This window comes from Borostomias antarcticus, assembly GCF_949987555.1.
Source record: "Borostomias antarcticus genome assembly, chromosome: 3".
Taxonomy (NCBI): domain Eukaryota; kingdom Metazoa; phylum Chordata; class Actinopteri; order Stomiiformes; family Stomiidae; genus Borostomias; species Borostomias antarcticus.
Genome location: NC_140236.1, coordinates 2123523 through 2146939, shown reverse-complemented (window position 1 = coordinate 2146939; position 23417 = coordinate 2123523). Strand labels below are relative to the sequence as shown.

Below are 23417 nucleotides of genomic sequence, written 5' to 3'. Positions count from 1 at the left end.
TAGCATCATCTGTGCGCATCATCCTACGGCAAAGACACACAGTTAGCATTAGCATTAGCAGTTAGAATTAGCAGATAGCATTAGCATTAGCAGTTAGCCGTTAGCATTAGCAGTTATCATTGGCAAGAGACAAACACTCACTGGACATGATCCCAGCACAGAGGAGCTACGGTGTTAGCATCCGTGTTCAGTGCGGCTCCAACAGTATGTCTTTAACACTGGCTAACCTTTTTACCGTTTTGTAAAGATATTTTATGATCTTTCTTTTTTTTTCTTTTTTTGTACAGCGCTTTGGGTTCGAGAAATGTGCTTAATAAATATGATGTATTATTATTATTATTAATGTTGGGTTATTTTTGATGACTGTCCTTTAGCATAAGATACGTAGATGTTCAGGGTGGTAACACAAACCACAGATACACACACTCTGACACACACACACACACACATAGAGAGAGAGAGAGAGAGAGAGAGATAGAGAGAGAGAGAGAGAGAGAGAGAGAGAGAGAGAGAGAGAGAAAGAGAAGAGAGAGAGAGAGAGAGAGAAAGAGAGAGAGAGAGGGAGTGAGAGAGAGAGAGAGAGAGAGAGAGAAAGAGAGAGAGGGAGCGAGAGAGAGAGAGACGGTCAGAGTGAGAGAGAGAGAGAGAGAGAGAAAGAGAGAGAGAGAGACAGAGAGAGAGAGAGAGGGAGAGGGAGAGAGGGAGAGGGAGAGGGAGAGAGAAAATATATAGGCTGCTGTATATTCCTCAGTAGTTACACTAGAAAGCCCTTTCCAGCTAATTAATCGTCACAGACATCCTGAACATCCTGTTTATAGCCAGATGTTCCGGAGTTTTCCGTCCCCTGACTCATGTTGTGATTCACAGCGGTTCGGTCTGATTTATCATCAGAGCTACGACAGCAGGAGACACGTTTCTCTTCCTCATTCTCAAGTGTGCTCCCCCTGGAAGCCCATCTGCATCACATACACCAGAGGACTAATGGGCTGCTCTGTTTGAATAAGTCATCAGTTCCCAGACCGGGGATCCGCTGTCAGCGCTACGCACACACTGCTTCCTGGGGCCCCTGGTGGGGGGCCTGGGCACACACGGTCTCCTGGAGCACCTGACAGGGAGTCTGGGGGCCACACACGGTCTCCTGGAGCCCCTGACGGGGGGCCCGGCCCCACCTCTCCTTCAGCCCACAGAACTGCACCACCACTGGGGCTCTGATCAATACATTTAGGCTGGAGTCGAGTAGATTCGTCTGGTCTACTAACTACCTCCGACCACCCCCCCCCCCCCAGTTGCCAGATTATCATTTAGCGAGAAGTATACTTTCATCACAGGTAAATGTTATTTTTAGAGTTTAGGGTAACCTGTCAGATCCTTAGCTGCATAAAACTAACTTTTTACAAATACAAGAGAACGGATTCTACTCTGGGGAGAGTAAAGCGACAAAGAACTTTAACTTTAAAAGTAAACTTTCATTTATTAAATAATTGATTAACGCGGCAATAAGCAAGAGCAAAATATTATAAATGAATAGTAATAGCAATTAAACAAATAGTAATAAGTAAATAAAATTATCACATTATCACAATTGACGATCACAGCACGTCTCTAAAATCCTCTCCAGCGAGGACCTTGACGTCTTTTCTCTGAGTCCTGACAAGACGTCAACTTCTGATAGAGAGAGACTAGGTTGAGGGATCTCATCCGATCCAGCTGATCTGGACCAACTACACAACATTCCTCATCCTCCGACTGGAAACACCATCCCCCATCACTCACATTCTGCTTAACTGGGCTTGTGACATGATGCCTGGCTAAATTATCATCACATCAGTAACACTGACTGAGCATTATGGATTACTGTACCATAAACTGTACCTGACACATAATCGGAAGAGGAACAGCATTTCAATCTGGTTAGTAATCAGGGTGTTGGCTGGCCAGACTAGGATTTACATGAAGTTCCAGACAACCTTGGCGTAAATGCTTTGTGGTTTAGGAGAAGCAATGCCACAAAAAACATGTTCTACTGTAAATGACTGATTGGAAAAAAAATACAAGATTTCTAACTCTTCCCATATAATAGATAAACATCAGCAATACAACTGACAGTAAAACTAACAGTATACAATATGTGATTATGTCTGAGTAGCACTGTGTGTGTGTGTATTAGGTTTTTTACAGAGAGAGAAAGAGCACCATCTACATTAATAGTTTAGCGTAGTGTGTGTGTGTGTGTGTGTGTGTGTGTGTGTGTGTGTGTGTGTGTGGTGTGTGTGTGTGTGTGTACTTTACCTGCTGAGTTGGTGCTCTGAACCCATTTCCTCTCTGCTGAGTCTCTGCATCCTCTTTTGGCAACTGATCCAAATTGAAGAGACGCTGCTCTCCTAGCCTATATCCCTAGTTCATGACTCGCCTCCTCACACTACACCTCCCAGTGACATCACACTGTGACATCACATGATTCCACCTGTCGTGATGACTGGTTAAACAAGCTCCTGACACCTCCACTAATGTACCGCCCCAAGGGCCCTTGACCAATGAGAGCTGTCCTTTCAATGTGGTTTCCATGAGAACTGCACTAGTTGGCTGGCAGGCTTTTATATTGCGCATACAGGTGCATCTCAGAAAATTAAAATATCATGGAAAAGTTCATTATTTTCCGTGATTTAATTCAAAAAGTGAAACTTTCATATATTCTAGATTCATTACACAAAGGGAAATATTTCAAGCCTTTTTTGTTTTAATCTTGATGATTACATCTTAGAGCTCATGAAAATCAAAAATCATGTTTCTCAAAATATTAGAATATTACATAACACCAATCAAAAAAAGGATTTATCATACAGAAATGTTGACCGTCTGAAAAGTATGTTCATTGATGCACTCAATAATTGGTTGGGGCTGTAATATTTACTTTCATCTGAAAAGTGGACTTTGGACTTCTTTTTCTCCTTAGCCCAGGTAAGACACTTCTGACGTTGTCTCTGGTTCAGGAGTGGCTTGACCCTAGGAATGCAACACTTGTAGCCCAGGGCCTTGTGAATGAAATTCAAGTCTCACCAATGTGTTTTGTTTTCGTACTTGACTGTTGTTCTAAATTTGTAGTTCGTTCCTCTAGAATCAGTCTGTTAAAACTACAAATTGTTCCTGTGTGACATCACTTCCCTGTCCTCTTCATCCTGAAACTGTGTCACTTCCTTTTTCACATTATAAACTATCGCTTTCGTTCCCCAGTCACCCACTCTTGCTCGGATTCACTTCCTGTGCATTGAGTCTGACTTGCAAATCGTAACATAGAATAAACGTATTGTCTTTGTTTGAAACCAGCTTGACCGACCACTCAGCATGTTCTTGAAATCTAAACTCTAAAAAAATCTTACAAGTTCCATAAAAGTGTCTCCTTTTAGGTTGAGACATACTGTAGGTGTGATCTTCAGGCGAGGAAGGCAGGCAGCCTATGGCTGATTGTTGTGGCTGGAGATTCAGCATAGTAAATATCACAATCTGTCCTCACTCTCATTACATAGTGAGAGAGGAATCCGAGAAACACAGGCATTCAGGCACACACTCACAGAGACACACAGACACACATACAGGCACACATTCAGGTTGTAACACATCTGTAGGGCATTCACAGAGATAGGCCCTCTCTGCTCATAGCACTGTTTTCCCCAAATGCACACTATTTTATCTGTATTTGAGAATAAAGGACATTTGATTTCACATCGTTTTTGGTGTTTTATATTGACAATATTCTATATATTCTCTTGGTGAAGTGAATGACCCTTTTCCACCTTGTTGGGACATTACTGTATGCAGTGTAGTCTACTTTGGTGTGATGCAGTGCTTGTTTCTACCTTTAGGGGGCCCTAGAGTGCAGTACAGAGGAAGTTGTTGCTAGCCTACATTGTCTCGGGGAAGGCATTTCGAAACCTAATTAAAAGGCATTTCAGTACTATTTCAGGACAATTGATAACAAATAACATTAATAACACAGGCAAGCTTTCGATTGCCTGTGTTCTGTTGTCATTCAGAATGGTTTCCATCTGTGCTAATTGCTTTTATAGGCTATTTTCAATGAGAATGCAGGGCTATGCATATTTTGTGTGCCTGTGTGTAACGTTAGCCTACTTAATGTTAATCAAGCCCGTTCGAAGCACGAATTAGCTACTTATTTTAATTGTTGAAGCTAAAATATAGGGGAAACTCTGTATTGTAAATGCTAAGAACGACCTCACAATGCCCTTGTTTTCGGCATCTTCAACCGGTCCCTGAGAAAGCATCTTGTTGAGGTCATCACGTACGACGTATGTAGGATTATATATCTTATTCTAAGGAGAATGGATCATATGATCATAAAGGGGTGTCCTGTTCGCATGTTATATAACCCAACCATAGCATGGAGAGAGTTCAAGCAGGATTATCCGGAAGCAATGAACTGCGCACACAAGCCGGTAGTTGAGCTTCTCTCAGTAGGATAAATCTGCTCATTTGCTTGAGTCATAGAAACGGGAATAGACTATACTTCTAAAACAGCGAATCAATGTAACGGTATCTTACCTGCATATCTGAATGGAGGACGATGGAGGTTGCGATTGTGTTGCCGACATTATGTCTTTGTGAGGCTCGTCTTGGCTCTGACTCCTCGTTATGCAGCCGAGGGGATAATAGATGGCAGTACTGGGCTCTGGTAGCCTGTTACAGACAAAGCGAGCTTGCTAGTGTGGCCTATATCAGTTTGGAGATGTAGTAGCCTAGATCAGTCTGTAGATGTAGTAGCCTAGATCAGTCTGTAGATGTAGTAGCCTATATCAGTCTGTAGATGTAGTAGCCTATATCAGTCTGTAGATGTAGTAGCCTATCGATTGAGGAAAATGCTTCTAAAGCACCGACTTCGGTGACGCAAGAAAGCATATGTCACAGAAAGCGATAAGGCTATTAATTATTTATATGCGGCTAAAACTCGGTTGATTTAAATACAATTGATTTCCGCGTTTGTAAATGAATTCTGTATTTAATATGTAGTATATTTTTACATTGTATTACATTAATCACATATGTATTACTCCAATGTAATAATCATTAATAATAATGAATAAACTTCACTTTAGTTGGAACGGTGTTAATTTAAGGAGTTAGTTACAACAGTCACTCTAAGTTCATGCATTTGAAATATACTGCACGTATCCATACAGTGCAGTTAACTCATTGAAGAAGAATTCAGGGGGAAACTTGTTACGTATCTACGTGCGTCACACATGATCCGTTTTATCAATGAAACAGATTGGCAGCCACTGCCGCGAGGGGGTAGCAGAGACCACGCAATCTGGGGAAATGGTGACGTCGCCCGCAGCGGTTTTACAACCATCACGCACGTGCGTGATAATCTGATTTATAACATGGACAGAATTTCCGCCCTTTAAATGTGACGACGAAGCGAAATCATACAAGGTTTATAGTAGAACAGAAAAGAATAGCAACAAGGTATATACTAAGGACTCTTAGTTTTTATTACAATTCCATATTCACAAAATACAATAGCAATTAAATAACTTAAAACATCCCTGAAAAAAGAGATAGGCTACTCATGTTTGCAAGTAGCATAATAACACAACGTGCTTACATGTCGTTCATCTGCACAGACTCAGAATACTGAAGTCTCCAGTGCAAATTATATACAAATAATGACCCTTTGGGTCTTACAGGGGCGTTTTTCAGTGGCCCTTCGTCATTTAACCCCCAATGAGGACTAAATATAGCAAAATTACATACATGCAGATCTCGATTGAATACGTCATCAAACTTGTCAACTCAAAGGACAAAAGGCGAACGCGTAATAACTTAAGTATATAATACTTAACTATAATGATTGAACGATGAAACCTAGTTGTTCATCAAGAGAAAATTACAATGCATCTCCCTATATAGGTGCTGATGAATATGTTCAAGGAACGTTTTCCAAAATGTAGGCTACATAATGAACAATACACATTGACTTGGTGACAAATAGAAGCTAAGGACTCTTGAATCTACCAGGGTCTCCACATGTTAGCATTGACAGCTTGTGGCACTGGCTGCGGTCGGTTGGGAGGAGGACCGCTGTTGTGGGTCTCGACTCTGGAGCCAAGGTTGGCTTTGAGGCTCAGGAGTCTCTGTTGAATCTGGGGGAAAGCTCTGGAGCTCTGGGCGCAACAGTTCTGACAGGCTGGGGTGACGGACGTAGACATGGACTGCTGGATGAACTCATTCACCCGCTGGCAGGCGTCTTTGTCCAGGTTCGTTTTGGGGAGCAGAGCGGAGACGCGCTGGAGGCAGGCTTTGTACCCTTCTTTGTAACTGCCTGTTGAACCTAGAGTCGAGAGTAAACGATACAATTAGTTTTTCATTCATTTCTTTGAATTCAGTAATAGTCACCCAAAAAAAATAGCATTGTGGATAACCGAGTAGAGGAAGAACTCACTTTTGGTCTGAGAAGCGGGCATATCGCTGAGGAAACTCACGGCCATCTCAAGGATATCAGCTTTCTCAAGCTTCGAGTACCGAGATTTCTGGACAAAAAGGGAGCAAGGAAATGTTAAACAACTGACGTGGTCTACATAATGTCTTTGTTTTCTATAATATTTCAAAATGTGTCCTTAAAAAAGAGCAATGGGCCATTATTTGGAACTTACATCTTTGCCAGTTAGAGGGAGAATGAGAGTTTTCAGATGGTTGAGGCTGTCGTTGATACGGGCGCGCCTTCTCTTTTCCATCAAAGGTTTCATAGTCTGAAAAGAGTGATAAAAGCCATTTAGAATACATTTATTGAAAATGACAGAAACATCAGAATTCAAAGGAAATATAGATGTTTGCCTAGACAGTATTTTGCTCTTACCTTTCTCAGTTCCACGGCCTCTTTTCTCCGGGCCACAGTTAGCCTTGGAGCAACGGATTGGATCTGTTCAGAGATTATATTTGGAGTCATTGTAGTTTCGTATGTGAAGCCAGACGACTTTCCAGTTGAATCCTGGAGAAGATGTCCCTCTAACGACTGCGAGCAGCGGTATATATAGGGGTCTTTAGCGTCCTTCTCGTGCGTTACGGACACGCCCCAAGCTACTGTGGAATATTTTGGAGCGAGGACCTTTGCGTTTGCAACAACACAAAAGTGTAGAATTTGCTACGATACCCATCTGTCTCCTCTTTAATCCAAGCATAACAACTATGATGCGTGTCTGAGCTTTGATGGTTGCATTTGCAAAATTCGGTCTGCGTAAAATATGCTTTGTTCCCAACACCAGGACATTTTGCTATTGAATGCAAATCGTGTCCATTAACCCATATATTCTTCTTCTTTTTTCATTTTACTATAAACTATTAAACTTCATTACACAATTGCATAACATAAGAAGCGATATATTATCATATATCAAGGTTATATTACTGCAATTGAGTTGGATACCAATGCGTAATTACGCATTAAGAAATATTCGCTGGAGAGGGGATTTCGCTCTTTTCAAGGCTATACCTCCACATTATTATTTACCAGTGTATTGTATTATCTCATTGGTTCCCTTGATTCATAAGAAATTATGCGGTTTATATATTTTGACCCCAACTTTAGGATTTCTTGTTTATATACATATTGGAACTCCAACTGAAACGTGCACATTTTGCATCACATTTTGTTTATTTTAATCACATTTTGTTGATATTTATTTTAGCATTATATATTATATTGAATAGCCTACATAAACTATCTATATGCAGTCTGTTTAGCGTTGTTGTGTGGCCAGGGGCAATGGGCTACTAGTATGCCGAAGGGGGCATGGGTATACATTATTCCAATTACATAGACAGATACCCAAGCCAAGCTACATTCAAATAACATCTGCTTCTACTTTCTGATCAACAATAGTTTTTTTGTGACGTCCTACGCTGTTTCTCATTGGGTGAGGGGATCGTCACCTGCACCTGAGGTCACTGGAGAAAGCGCGGGAACCTCTAGTCTGCAAAATCAGTACGCACAGCATTCGGGTGTGGATTAAAATGTAGGCCAACATTTATTACAAGTACACAAAATGTTTGCATTTATTACATTTATGTGAATTTGGACGCACGTTATCTAGTTTAAAAGTGACGTATGTAGGCCTATTCCATGTACATAGGCATAACCATACATTATTGAGTAGTATTCACTGTCAACTCGAGGTGAAGATTTGGTTCAGTAGAGTGCAAATATATTATGCGTTTCTACAAGCATGTCAACAATCAATATTACAAAGAGTTAACGACCTAGGAAGCTCGGTAGCTGTCATGGGAACCACGCGTAAAGCACGCGCCGCGGGGACCAGATGGACGCCTGTTACCGACCCCTAACCCACTACCCTCACATCAGCCCCTCCCTTCCCTCTCCACCCCTAACCCACTACCCCCACATCAGCTCCTCCCTGTTACCGACCCCTAACCCACTACCCCCACATCAGCCCCTCCCTTCCCTCTCCACCCCGTCCTCCCGTGCCTCCCCTTCCACAGGTCCTACTGTGGGATGAATCCCCCCTCCTAACTTATTCTCGTCTCTATTCCATTAAGTGTATGTCTATGACACATGATTCCCAAACAGCATGGCGTGGGTAGACCATCTGTATGCATCAGCCATCCAAAGGGTTATTGTAGTCTGTCCTTGATTGAGAACGGGGATGTGGAAAGCGATGGTCTTTCCATATTGCAATGGTCAGGTTTGGCTTGACTCTCAAATACTTTGTAGCGTCCAAGCTATCATGCAGTGCATGTTTATCAATTATGCTGATGGGGTATAACGCTCAGGCTGGCGATGGCTTCTCCGGATGCTAAGACTGATGCTTTGCACCATTATACATTACAAACAACGCACTGCTTTCATTGATAGGCTATTTAAAATAGCCTCTTCATGTCAGTATTTCTCTCCAACACGAGGTTAAACAGTCAGGTTGGAGGCTTTTTCGTCACATGCTTTGTGAGATACTACACACAACTGTGTCTATTCCAAAACTTTACTAGGATACTTCACAATTTAAGTACAACAAAAATAAATCATAGAGTTGTTTCAAATATAACAATCAATGTAATTCCCTCGGGACTTAAATGCTGTCGAAGCAACTGACTGCAGTGGAACAAAGAAGCAGTGAAATTGATACGCACACTTGCTGCACGCGCCCCTGCGGACCCGCAGTCCGCTTCAATTAACATGCAGGTCTGAGAATTCTGGACTAGTCTATCTGATATTTACGGTTAGACTTCTCCTTTGTCTCCACCGTAAATGTGGCTTGGGTGTCCCATCTGTGCATGCTGGGTGGACAGGGGACCATTGTCTAAGAATGTTGGGAGACGTGGGAATTAAAAGTTATGCTTTTGAAAAGGGGGGGGAGGAGGTTCAGGTTTTCAGCACCACGATTGACCATAGAGAGGAGCTGTAAAGCTTTTAGATATTGGGCTTTATTCTATGCAATGGTACGACTATTTCAGCCTGACATAGGCCTGGTGCTTTCCATTGCGTCGTAAGTAGGTTAATACGTAATATCAGACGTTGACCCAATGTTTCTAGAAAGGCTGTCAGCAAAATATTTGTTGTTATTGCAGGTTTTCGTCAAGAGCCAAGAAAGAGACGCTATTAGAGAGTTGTTGAGCAATTGGTTGTTTGTGCATTGCTGAACCAGTTTCACGGGATTCTATCTGGGCAAATAATGACTATAATAATCATCATCATTAGGTCAGAGTGAATTATGACTCGGATTCGGGATGCATCTTTGGGAGCTACCATCACCACACAGCTCTACCCAATGTAATGTTTGCAATATCTTTATACTGTTTAAACGAAAATGGCGCGATGAAGACTATTACCACAATGGTCTGTTAACAAGGCCTATGTGCTATAGGCCTGTACCCAAGAGATACGCGCCAATGCGCCATTCAGAAAAAAAGGAACATTTGGACACCAAATCAGACGTGAATGAGGTTTTATTCAGCCATAATTGATCAAATTGATCAAAATCACATTGCATTGTTTTGTTGTCGTCATTAAATAAAAGATACATAGGCCTATATGCCAACTACAACACACAGTGTTTACAGACTATCTTTTGCACAGACCAAAATACTTAAGTCAATAGTGCAAACCTCAAACAATATAACCCTTGGGGTTTTACAAATGTGTTGTCTACAACCCATATCTTTGAAACCCCAAAGAGGATTGCATTTAAAAAAGTTCATAGAAATTACGTTTTCTTATAAGATCTGTGCTCATCTGGCATGAATAGGTACATAGTTTGCCAAATGCTGAAATCACAATATCATAACTAAATGTCTCCCTGTTAATCCATATGGTTTAGCATTAGGTATTAGGTTACATCCGTTTGCTTCTTTATAAATATCAAGATAATGTACAAACAACGTTATAGGTTACAAGTAGGCTGTGTGTCTATTCTACCAGGGTCTCCACATGTTAGCATTGACAGCTTGTGGCACAGGCTGCGGTCGGTTGGGAGGAGGACCGCTGTTGTGGGTCTCGACTCTGGAGCCAAGGTTGGCTTTGAGGCTCAGGAGTCTCTGTTGAATCTGGGGGAAAGCTCTGGAGCTCTGGGCGCAACAGTTCTGACAGGCTGGGGTGACGGACGTAGACATGGACTGCTGGATGAACTCATTCACCCGCTGGCAGGCGTCTTTGTCCAGGTTCGTTTTGGGGAGCAGAGCGGAGACGCGCTGGAGGCAGGCTTTGTACCCTTCTTTGTAACTGTCTGTTGAACCTAAGAAATAACGGACACGTTTAGTTCACATAGACTATTCAATCATGGAAATCAAAATGGGAGACAATAGGTTACTATGAGGTTAATCAGGGTTCAGAAATGATACTCACTTTTGACTGGTGTTGAAGGAAGATCTGTGAGGAATCGTACGGTCATCTCGAGAATGTCTGCCTTCTCAAGCTTCGAGTATCGAGCGTTGTCCTTTCCGACAAGAGGGAGGATGAGGGTCTTTAAGTGGCCAAGGCTGTCGTTGATGCGTGCGCGCCTTTTCTTTTCCAGCAAAGGCTTGAGATTCTATGAAAGAAAGAAAGGTAAAACGTTCATTAGAAACTACAAAAGCGCAGATAAGTTCAATGAGAGCAAAGAAACAACTATTGGTGAAAAGGCATTCGACATGTTTCTCTTACCTTTCTCAGTTCGTTCGCTTCTTTCCTCTGGGCCACAGTGGACCTCGGGGCGAAATGCTGGTTTGTCTCAGCGGTCATGTTAGGACTCATGTCGTTTTCGAAGTGGTGTACTTTTTTGTTCAGAGGAGATTTGTTCTCTGCGAGGCTGTAAGCTGAAGTGTCCCGAAGAAGGGGGACTCCGCTATTTATGTGGGTCCAGAGCGTCAGGGGGGAGGGACTACCAACCATTGTGCACACATTTGAGAGGGGGTTGTTACGCATTTCGGAACGCCAACCGGCTTTCCAAACTCGACCATCTGGTATGAGGAGTGTACCTAGGGATTTGAACCCCACTGGCCTGTCGCACTAGTTTTTAATTTTATGTGGCTTTGATACAAGGTTGTATAGAGTTTAAATTAATGGCGCATGCACCTTTCACATGAATATGGAACACAATAACTGAGTGTTAATGTTTACACCAACTGTGCGTGTTCCAAGACATTGCTATTGGCCTACAATATCAATAGTCTTACATATAGCCTACACGAATAGAGTATATTTAGTTCCATTTCTTTAATTCAAATTCTTCACAAACAGCTTTTCATTACATCTTACATCTTATGGTGCATTGCCTGGACTAGAGGTGCTCATGATTTACGGCCTTTAAACAACACGTTTCTGAAACTGTTCATAATTATGAAACTATTATAAAGTTTCATTTTATATAGACAATTATTATAAACTTTGATAGTTCGATGTTCATCCAAATCCTGATCCAGAACCAGGACTTGCAAAACATGCATGCATATGGGGGCTGCATGGTTTTCTGAGGTATAGAAATCTATTCCTGAAATTAATAAACAGATACCCAAGCCACGCTATATATGCATAAGCATCTGCTTCTGAGTCCTAATCAACATGTTTTCAACGCACGAGCCTGTCTGAACAAGGACATTCACCTGTGGAAGACTCTCTAGACATAGAGGACTCGTGAGAGAGAATGAACACTTTAACGTTTAGAACATGTCCACTTTGTAAAACAACTTAAATACGATTTTATAAGTATACAGATATTGTTACTGAACGCATGGCTGTAGACAATGTCCAAGGATATGCATCTAACAAATAGCTGCTGTGAAATAAAAACACGTTAAGTCTATCCCCATCGTATAGGCTATTGCTATTCCTTCCATTTTGCACTTTATCGGCATTTGCTGTCATGTAATATGCATACAGGTATTGGAAAATATCGTATTTTTGTATTCTTGCAGGCACTCAGTGCGCTGCTCTGCGAGTTGTTGTCGACTCGCGCTCGGCACGCGCCACAACTGAGTAACAGATGGGCATCTGGCGCGCCCAGCCCCCAAGTCTCCCACCACTGCTCTGCGCGTAATGCACTTGGTCGATGTCCCGCCAAATAACCACACAGCCAACCAACGCATGTTTGTTATTTGATTTGTGCTCCATCATTTATGTGCTTGCCTGATGCTTTGGCGTCGTTAGGCTGTTCCATCTGCAAAATCAGTGGGGGAAGGGATTGTGGTTTTGGGACAGCTAACAATACCTCTGTTCTAGACTGTTTTATGGAGATGCTGTGACGCAGCTAGTAACAGCCCCTACAAAGCAAATTTACTTTCTTGATGCAAACCAACTGAAGACGAGAGGACGTGTCCTTTGTTTGTTTACATGATCGTTTATGTTTTGCGTTTATCCAACGCAAAACAGGCTCTCCATAAGATTTACGCACATTAAATCAAGCATATTGAGGACATGTTATACCTCTATTGCTTTGATGGGGCAATGTCCAGTACATGATTATACATAAAGGTGACAGAATAATATATACTTTGCACTTTAAATTGAAGTTAATGCTATTTTAGACTTTTGGAGACGTGTTGGTCGGGTACAAGCTGCCATTGCCCGTAGCTGGTTCCTTTGTCAAACAGGGCACTATCCCGAAATGGATACTCGTTTTTGCACGCGCTCTGTTGCCCCATGGGGCCCCAATTAACTGTCACGAGGTCCAGTCTGGAAACTGGGCTCTTCGAGATCAGACTAAACTCCTACAGGCCGTTCGGTTGGGACCTTCTTTGTCCCAGTTTTGGCGTGGGTGTCCCATCTGTGCAAGCTGAAGTGACAGTGAGCCTTTGTTGAGGAATACAGAAACGTGAAGATTCAAGTCTAGTTGTCAGCCTCTGCATGACAGGGACATGTTGCGCATCGATGACTGAACGCATTCTTGGTCGTGTTGTTTGTAACACCCAGGGACTGTGTTAATGCAAGATGACTTTAAGATTCCCAAGAGTTTTTATTTTATTTTATTGAAAAAGATACAAAATCAACTAGGTATATATTTTGACCGTGCGTAACCAATGACTATTTGGTACATAGGCTATGACAGCAGCTGCTCTTATGTGAATTAAATCTTTCTATTTCATAAGATGATGCCTACATGTGCCTACTATAACTACATTGTTAACGGTGATAGTTTGGGTCTTAGGGTCAATGTATCCCCCATAACTCTATTCTATAAACGGCATGAGACCGACACGAGCCAACATCTCCAGACAGATGGGGTCATATCAGGTGCAGCGAAGCGTGACGCCCAACCTCGAGCTTCGAACTGTGGTCTGGTTAACATCTCATGCAGGGAAGATATATCTTACTGTAGCATTTTCAGAGTTTTGTCATGCCTTTACTTAACATTTTTGACGAGCACTCTTTGAATTCATTCATATTTCTTATTCTTAATACAAATGGGCAAATGGACAGTGGATGAATGCGCATGTTGCCTGCAAAACTAGTGGCAGGGACAAAGAGTGGGCTACAACAATAAGCAGCAATGACTCTTACCTCGTGACAATAACCCTATAGCCCAATGTCTGTTCGGGAGGCTTCCCAAGCTAAGATCCACGCTGTAACCATCTCCATCTTGTTTGATTGCGTCCAAAACAAGCAAACAAAGAACCATCAATATTCCTTGAGCCAAGAGTCAATAAAATATCGTTTCGACTGTACAGTTGTTGGACATTTTTATTATAATTCTAATGTATTCTATCTAGCCTATATTTGGTAGGCTAGATACATAAAATAAAATATGATCTTATAGGGTATAGGCTACTGCAAGAGCACATTCAAGGATATCTATACTAGAGGTTGCTTTGGTTATCCTTGGATGAAATAGTTAGGTTTAATGCCTTAGCCCTGGATGAAATAGTTACGATTAATGTAAGCATTAATGTAATGTAATGTAGTGTAATGTGATGATTAAGATTGGCTGATGTAGGACAGTGCACATAATAATGACTTGATGCTCTGCAACATGTTATAATTCCAATGCATTTAAACTGCATGAGCCAGTTTGTATTGTAACTTCTCAACTACACCATTTCACTTATAGCTGCCTCAAAAAGGGAGCAAGAAAGATTATTTGGTAACACTTTAATTTAAGATGCCTTTCTTCCTATTTGTAACTACATAGTAATACCTGTAGTAGCAACATTGTAGTAGGAGGCTGCTATGTAACTACATATTACAATTTAGCAGTATATGTTATTAATTTGGAGGTAAAGGGGGGGCTCTCCAGGTGTAAGTGGATGTGATAAGGTAAAGTTGTCATTGTATATTAATATGTAGGCCTATATCAGAGCCCCCTCCCCATATCTTGTTCCACCACTGAAGATAAAAAGGAATTGCATGGCATGGCAGAGGCTTGAGGTTAGTAAGAGTTTGGTCTACATTGAAGCAAAGGATTAGTTTAACACTAAAGACGTTGTAGAGAATTACATGAATTGGAATTGGGAGCAGGCAGGCTCTATGGGATGCCATTCATTTTCTTCAAGTTAACATGCAGACACACAAACTCTATCTGTGAGATGTTGAATTTGGTGAATGAGGTGACATGATTTCGTAGGAGAATTAATCAGTGACATGACATCTGACAGAAGGCTGTCTGAATTAAACTCCAGAGTTCGGTTTAATCAGTTTGGGTTATTAGGGTTAGGGTTAGGGTGGCTAGGGCGGCTGTAGCTCAGCTGGTAGAGCGGGTCGTTCAATGATCGAAGGGTCAGTGGCTCGAATCCCAGCTCCGCCTGTCCACATGTCGAAGTGTCCTTGAGCAAGACACTTAACCCCAAATTGCTCCCAATGAGCAGGTTATCACCTTGCATGGCAGCTACCGCCATTGGTGTGTGAGTGTGTGTGTGAATGGGTGAATGAGAGGCCATTGTAAAGCGCTTTGAGTGCCGCTAAGATGGAAAAGCGCTATATAAGTGCAGTCCATTTACCATTTATTAGAAGACTGAAGCTCGGTTTGAGAATTAATGTGTCCACACTAAGCCTCCATTATCACACATGTGCTCTGAGGTATTTCGCATATAGAATATAAAGCTCAAAATTTTGCATATAGAATATAACTCAAAAAGTAAAGTTTGACAGATAAATGCAGCCTGGCCAGAGCATGACATCAGCGTTCATCCTAGCTCATCCCCACATGCCAAACACAAGCAAGCAGAAGCACCTCACAAAGCTGCATAGACAGAGACTGACAGACACAGTGCATCAGGAAAGTACTCACATCCCTTGACGTTTTCCACATTTTGTTATGTTAAAGCCTTATTCCAAAATGATTATATTCATTTTTTTCTCAGATCAAATCTACACACACTACCCCATAATGGCAAAGTGAAAAAAACGTTTTTTTGTGTGTGACATTTTTGCAAATGTATTAAAATTTAAAAAACGGAAATATCACATTTACATAAGTGTTCAGACCCTTTACTCGGTACTTTATTGAGGCACCTTTGGCAGCGATTACAGCCTCAAGTCTTGTTGGGTATGATGTTACAAGCTTAGCACACCTGTATTTGGGGTATTTCTCCCATTCTTCTCTGCAGATCCTCTCAAGTTCTGTCATGTTAGATGGGGAGCGTCGCTCCACAGCTATTTTCAGGTCTTTCCAGAGATGTTCAATCAGGTTCAAGTCTGGGCTCTGGCTGAGCCACTCAAGGACATTCACAGACTTGTCCCGAAGCCACTCCTTTATTGTCTTGGCTGTGTTCCTAGGATCGTTGTCCTGGCTGGAAGATAAGCAGAAAGATAAACTCGCACATCCCCTCACCAAATAGGGCAGGTGCTGAGCCGAAAGTGAACCAAACGGTGACAGGAACAAAAAAACACTGCTGGGCTCCGCTCCAGTATCAAAAAATAGAATAGTTTATTGCACCGAGTGACGTTTCGAGCTAAATGCGCTTCACCAGACACAGGAGTTATATACAAACTATTCAATTATTTGATACTGGAGCTCAGCAGTGTGCAAGCATTTTTGTTCCTGGTCACTGGTTGGAAGGTAAACCTTCGTCCCAGTCTGAGGTCTTCATCAAGGATCTCTCTGTACTTTGCTCCATTCATCTTTCCCTTGATCCTGACTAGTCTCCCAGTTCCTGCCGCTGACTAAGATGATGCTGCCACCACCATGAATCAATGTAGGGATGGTATTAGCCAGGTGAGCGGTGCCTGGTTTCCTCCAGATGTGACGCTCGGCATTAAGGCCAAAAGTTCAATCTTGGTTTCATCAGACCAGAGAATCTTGTTTCTCATGCTCTGAAAGTCCTTTACGTGCCTTTAGGCAAACTCCAAGCAGGATGTCATGTGCTTTTTACTGAGGAGAGGCTTCCGACTGGCCACTCTACCATAAAGGCCTGATTGGTGGAGCGCTGCAGAGATGGTTGTCCTTCTGGAAGGTTCTCCCATCTCCACAGAGGAACGCTGGAGCTCTGTCAGAGTGACCATCTGGTTCTTGGTCAGCTCCCTGACCAAGGCCCTTCTCCCCCGATCACTCAGTTTGGCCGGGCGGCCAGATCTAGGAAGAGTCCTGGTGGTTCCAAACTTCTTCTCTTTACGAATGATGGAGACCACTGCTCTTCGGGACCTTCAATGCTGCAGAATTTCTTTTGATAGAGAGAGAGAGAGAGAGAGAGAGAGAGAGAGAGAGAGAGAGAGAGAGAGAGACGGGCGGGCAGATTAGATAGATAGATAGATAGATAGATAGATAGATAGATAGATAGATAGATAGATAGATAGATAGATAGATAGATAGATAGATAGATAGATAGATAGATAGATAGATAGATAGATAGATAGATAGATAGATAGATAGATAGATCGATCTGTAGATAGATAGTTTAATGATCCCCTAGGGGGGAATTTGGCATTTTAGCAGTGGAAAAAGTACAAGGTTGAAAAATGCACTAGGTGGTCCACAGGTGGACTCCAATCAAGTTGTAGAAACAGCTCAAGGATGATCAGTGGAAAGAAACGGGATGCACCTGAGCTCAATATTGAGTGTCATAGCAAAGGGAGGGAATACATGTGATTTTTTTGTCAATACATTGTCTAAAAACCTTTTTCACTTTGTCATTATGGAGTATTTTGTGTAAATTGGTGAGAAACGGTAAATTTAATAAAGTTTGGAATAAGGCTGGAACAAGAGTAGGCTACTTTCCGGGTGCACTCTAATGTATTGAGTTGGTTAGTACACAGAATCCAGAGGGAATAGAATAGAATAGATTGGGTTAATGTGAGGTAAATTTGGGTTTGGTCCATTAGAGATAGTGACTGTCTACCATCTGTGAGTGCCACTATAGCCTCATATTCCTCGTATGCCTCATAGCATTATGCCTCTAGGGGCATTTGAGCTTCAAACCCAAAAAGGTAGGCCTATCAGAACTTACCAAAACCTGCATCCCAAGCCTAAACCAACGCTATTCCAGTCAACATCTGCCACTCCTGTGACGAAAAAGAACCAACAGGGCTGTAACGTGTTCAGCTCCTTTCAGCAAAGGAGTCAGCCTGACGTCAGTGATCTGGTCGAGCGTCTACGGGTTGTCACCAGTCCAAATCAAACAAAATCTAAAATCAATTTAGGCTACAGTATATTGGCATATCCCCGAATGTATTGCAATATTCTGTGATCCATTGTGGGGATTTAAATTATTTCGTGGCCAAAAGGCTGTGCATAAAATTATGATGTTTAAATGAGCCATTGTAAGAGTGCAAAAGGTAACATAGTGGTATTAAAGGTGTTTTGCACCATTGGCAGCAATAGGCTAATAGACGTTGAAAGCAGCGTGTTGGTGAATCTCCCTTGGCGAATAGGCTATTTTGGGCATGTTTGTGGGACTTGATTTGCATGGACAGAAGTCACCTTGAATATTGAAATGCACGAAAACAATTGGTAGGCTAAATAGCCTAAAAATCAACTTATTTGGAACACATAATTGATTTGCAGGATGTTTATTTTAGGCCACCGAGCAACTCGGCTCGAAACATCATATGCAACGAATCTGAAGAAAGAGTTGTAACTTTTAGAACAATAGGCTAAGTGCTGACTGTAACCCTGGCTGGTATGGCCACTCCGTGTCACCGTCAAACCGTGTCAAACAAGGTCGCGTCGCTTCTTCGTCTGTAATATAAGCATCATGCCCCGTGGCTAAACAGATTTCTAGTTGCAAGCTACGAGCTCGCAATGTGCAATAGGCTATCCGGAGAGAACCTACCCAAGCCTAAACCCAAGCTAAAAGGTAGCCTTCACATCTGGTGTTCACTTTTTTTTTTTCTTACAAAGCCAGCCAAAAGGGCTGACTGTAGCATAGCCTATACATGGTTGGCCAGCTCCATTCCACCAATCACAATCGTTCAATGAGCTCAAGGCTCTCATTCCAAGTATCAGTGGCCCTTTAGAACCAGACAGGCGTATTATGTCTATGTTCACAACGACGCCATTCTCTGGCAGAGTTAAAAGACAAACTTGATAGGCTATAACCAAACGTCTGTGCAAACTGAAATGTAAGCGCTCTACTGCAGGTTAATTCAAAGGGCAACAACTATTTTTTGTGTAAAATGTCTAGAAGACGGACTAACCTTCATCCACATTGTGGACGCGGTTATTGGACAGAACGGCTCATTGGCGCGTTTTTTGAATGTTGATGTCTCCTGGGCATCGAGGGGCCTCTATTATGTTCGATGTCTCCTGGGCATCGAGGGGCCTCTGTTATTCAGCCCCTGGAGATATGAGGCGCACGAGAACGGCACGAGCCACAAGGACAAAAGGACAGATGGCCATCCTATCCCAATGAATTATGCAGAAGCTGGAGGCAATCGGGACCAAGAAATATTCAAAAAATTGTGCAGGTAATTTTAATTCACACTAGTAAGCTATTCGTTTTTTTCTATTATTTGCTTTATGTCATGCACGCATGAAATGCTACTGCATTTGGTTAATGTGATCATATAAGATAGTTTGGTGTTCAGATTGCCTGATGTTGCTCTGAGTGGTAAAATTTAAAGAGAGAGGATAAAAGATCAACACATAAGACTGTTTTGTGGATTTGTGTGTTATCCTATAAAATAGTTATAGATGCTTTATAGGATAAGATTAAAAAAAACTATAGAACAATTCAAGCGCCTAAGACAGTTTTTAAGCAGCTGATTATTCTGTGTACTACCATTGTTTTCTGCTTTTTTCCAGATACAATAGCCTATAATATGTGCACCTGTAGCATACATGATGTCTCAGCCAAGTCCAAAGAAGGCGCTGACTACTCGACCCCGCCCACTAACAAAGCGCACGCTCTCATTTGAGCAGCAGCCTCGAGCCAAAAGGGCGTTCCTTCCGATTCCACGTCTCAGCCTCCCGCGAGCAGCATCCTGCACACTGCTGTCCCATCGCTGCTACCCAAACGACAAGCTTGTTTCTGGTATGTAACTGTTTACATTTTAACATGTTTGACATATTTAGGTGCATGTTTGGAGCAGAGTGAAATATCCTCCTTGCTCGCTTTTCTGCTGTAGCCTAGGTATGAATTGTATAGGCTGACTATAACTATAGGCTATGTATTAACTAAAATGCCTGAAATTGAAAGGCCTGTATGTGCAAATGTTATTCATGTTGTTGTTATTAAAAGTGTATGTTGTTATTATTAAAAGTTTACTTTAGATCGTGATATTCGAGCCTCTTATATAATGCACCTTGAAGCTGAGATTATTTTTGGCAAACGGATATCATTAGTCTCGATTTGCACTCCTATTGTTTTATTATTTTTATTTTATTTGTTATTATTAACCTTTTATTGTATTGCTGTTTTCACTAGATATCAGTCTTGGTCTCCAAATGAGCTCATTCAATAGCATTGCATGCATGTAACTAATGAGATTCATGAGCTGAAGTGTGAGAATGTTTGACCGTGTACATTCTCACCAGCAACACGTGGATGACTGGTGGAACACGTGCAAGACAAAATAAAGTGATTATTCTCTGTGTCACGTCATTCATTTAATGCTGAATAATAAAGTTTTGTATGTGGTCTGTTTTTTTATTTATTATGAAATAATTATTAATCATGAATATGTGGTAGACTAGGCTACATGTGAAGACTACCAGTAAGGAGAAATAACCTAATATGATCGATTAATAGGCCAATCACATTTGACCAAAAACATTTTTGTTAATTATAGCTACACAACATGTAGGCTATGGAAAATCAATAATCCATAAAGGTGGTGCTTCTGGATGATCGACTTCTCAACTAGCCAATATCAAACAAAGAGAGGAAGCAAAAAACGCGAAATTAATTGTCTATATCCCAGAGAATATTCAGATACAAAAATCACTAAGTGCTTGGGACGCCGCTTATCTCATTTTATGGCAAGCTCATTGGTTGCTTGCAACACTTTACCTCTCATCGCGTAGCCTCGGCCAGCGCAGGCGCACTGCTCGCTCATCCGGGAATAATTTATGGCACGCGCCAGTCTGCAGAGCCGTTGGACAGATGGGCGCGAGATGTGGAGGCACGGCCATCAGTATAGGAATTTGGAGAGCAGGCTAGCATGTAGCCAAAAGTAGTTTTCATATTTTAGTCTATATAAATCCTAAAATAACTAGGATAATTTGGGAGGTTATCACCACTAAGTGTGCTATTTTCCATCATTCTTACAGATCAGATTGTAGGTAGCCTAGGCCTATAGGCACAGTAGCCTAGGCATCTTCCCTTTATGACATTTTAATTTCCAAACTGTAATTTTTTGTGTTATTATTTTATTTTTAAATTGCTATTGCAGGCCTATGTGAAACTCAATATCATTGGATTTGGCTACCGGTGAATAGGCTAGAGTCCTGTCCTGATTTGAATGTTCCCGCGCAGCAGCAGATGGTGATAACAATGGCGCTTCAGTTTGGCCATGCTCTAAATATAATTGCAATAAATTTGAATAACTGCCACACTTCAGACGCGTGCGGCAGATATCCCAGCTTTCCCAGGCTTGTCTTCAACGTTCAAGACGAACAAGGAAAACCGTTGGAAGGCTTCTTTCGATACAATGGGGATTTCCAAATAACTTGAAGTAAAGAGGGCGTGCATAATAGACATGGGAAAAAGCCCCCCATGATAATTGCTCAGTAAGATAGGCCTATTGAGGCTATGCAGTGCTTATAATAACCTGACATCTGTAGCCATATAACAGGAAGGGTAGGTTTAAAAAATGTTAGGCTATGAACCATGAGAGATGCAGCCTAAAGGCTCTGCTGTTCTCTCATGTCTAAACATCACGCAATAGACATTTGAAGGTTTTGGGAAACAGCTGAAAATGTACATTTAATGCTTTATTCTGCAAGAAAATCATCAAAGACAGGGTAGCCTAAATCCATTAAAACACCTAAATTAAAAGCATATGCTTTAAAATGTTAAATAGACTATATTTAACTCTAAATAGGTTTATATATTTTTTTTATTATTTATTATTATTAACTAATTAGTCCCTCGTCAAAATGTAGCCCCTCGACAAACAGGGCGCGTGCTATCTGGCAGCTGGGCCACTGCAACAGATTGGCCAACGAAGCACGCGTCAGGCACGAGACTAATCCCACGGGACCCCCCCCCCCCCCCCCCCCCACAACGCACTCGAGCGGACAGTGATAAAGAGCATGTAACCGCCAACTTGGCTATTGAAGAAGACAATTGATGTTCCCATCGCCTAAAAGTGAAATGCAGGTTGTGAAATGATAAACTAGACCTATTTAAGATGGTATAATTAATTAGCCTATGCCTACGAGTTAGAATAAAGTTGCAAAATAGCCTATGTCAAGTCAACAAACAATAGGCTGTGAAAAAGTCAATTTGATATAGGGTAGACTCAATGCAGGCTATTTAGGGGGGTATTAGATATATCAATTTTGTAAGATTGCTCAAATGTTGAGCCTACCTTGTTTTTTTCCGGAGGGATTCTTCTAATAGGCCCATAGAAACGAAACATACAATGCCATGATCACGTCAGACGTTTTATTGAATAACCTATTGTGCACGATATGTATGACCTGTATTCTGAAATAGGCTATGCTTTCCTGCCACCCTTTGGTAATAAAAAGTATTACAATTTATCACAACCTGTAACTTTTCCATGTGATGGCAGTCACAGAGCAATATAGTGCAAGCACCACTTCGAGGGTTTGGGCTGCTGATGAGCAAACATGTGCATGAGCAGAAAAGTGCATTTCAGGTCCCGTGAATCTCATCAATGAACTAGTCTACAACTGGACACACGTCCGTAGGCTACTGTCGCTTTAACTCCTGAGGCGATTGTCAGGGAGCAAACATGCTATAGACGATCCTCCCCCCAATGGATTATTTAACAAGCGGTGCGTCCCATGTTGCCATCTGCGGCAACTGTGGATAGAAGATCAAGGACATCGCCATTCGCCTGGAATATTCTATTTAAAATAATCTAGCAGCCAATATACCTACTATCGAGACTTGAGATCTAGGCTGTTAGAGAATAATGAAGAAAGAATTTGCCGGAGGATATATTCCGGAAATGCCTATTTCAACAGGTGGATGCGAGGATAGGACACAGTGGGGTTCACGTAGCCTGATCTAGCGCAGTGCATGCATTAGACGACAGTGACGTTAGTGTATTTGCTCACATTAGAATGTCTTGAAAGTGAACCCAATTGATAGTTTACCATAACTTGTATTTCACATTGACCGCGGCATGGAAGGATACAGCCGTCTTATCCAAATAACATTTTTGTCTTCTAAATGTAGACTCATTTGCTTGGGCTTGATGTGGGGCTACAAAAGTCAATTGAACAAGGATAGACTGATAGTGGACCGATATTTCTAAAGAAATTGACCGGATGGCTGACATATTTCCAGGGCTTCATATTCATCTTTCCTAGATGCGCTCATAAATATTTTCAAGGAGGACTTTCCCAGCTGCAGTC

The 23417-nt window shown here is 41.8% G+C and overlaps 3 protein-coding genes across 3 annotated transcripts in view; all 3 read right to left on the bottom strand.

Annotated features, from left to right (window-relative positions):
• The window catches only part of acot7 (acyl-CoA thioesterase 7), a 53653-nt gene extending 48931 nt beyond the window's left edge, over positions 1-4722 (bottom strand). The window contains exons 1-2 of the mRNA XM_084436302.1: positions 4558-4722; positions 1-23 (exon numbers count right to left, since the gene is read on the bottom strand). The exon at positions 1-23 is cut by the window's left edge and continues 95 nt beyond it. Of these exons, the coding sequence (XP_084292428.1) occupies positions 1-23; positions 4558-4607 (73 nt within the window). The 5' untranslated portion in view covers positions 4608-4722. The remainder of the gene's footprint in view (positions 24-4557) is intronic.
• A 1304-nt stretch (positions 4723-6026) lies between these two features.
• On the bottom strand, positions 6027-6961 carry LOC311329847 (transcription factor HES-2-like; the record flags this gene model as incomplete). Its single annotated transcript, XM_084461783.1, has 4 exons — positions 6027-6346; positions 6458-6545; positions 6669-6764; positions 6872-6961. 4 exons carry the CDS (start codon positions 6959-6961, stop codon positions 6027-6029), a joined length of 594 nt encoding a protein of 197 aa, XP_084317909.1.
• A 3476-nt stretch (positions 6962-10437) lies between these two features.
• On the bottom strand, positions 10438-11254 carry LOC311329907 (transcription factor HES-2-like; the record flags this gene model as incomplete). The annotated part of the gene is made up of 3 exons (XM_084461859.1): positions 10438-10757; positions 10868-11051; positions 11165-11254. 3 exons carry the CDS (start codon positions 11252-11254, stop codon positions 10438-10440), a joined length of 594 nt encoding a protein of 197 aa, XP_084317985.1.
• Between the last annotated feature and the right edge of the window lie 12163 nt (positions 11255-23417).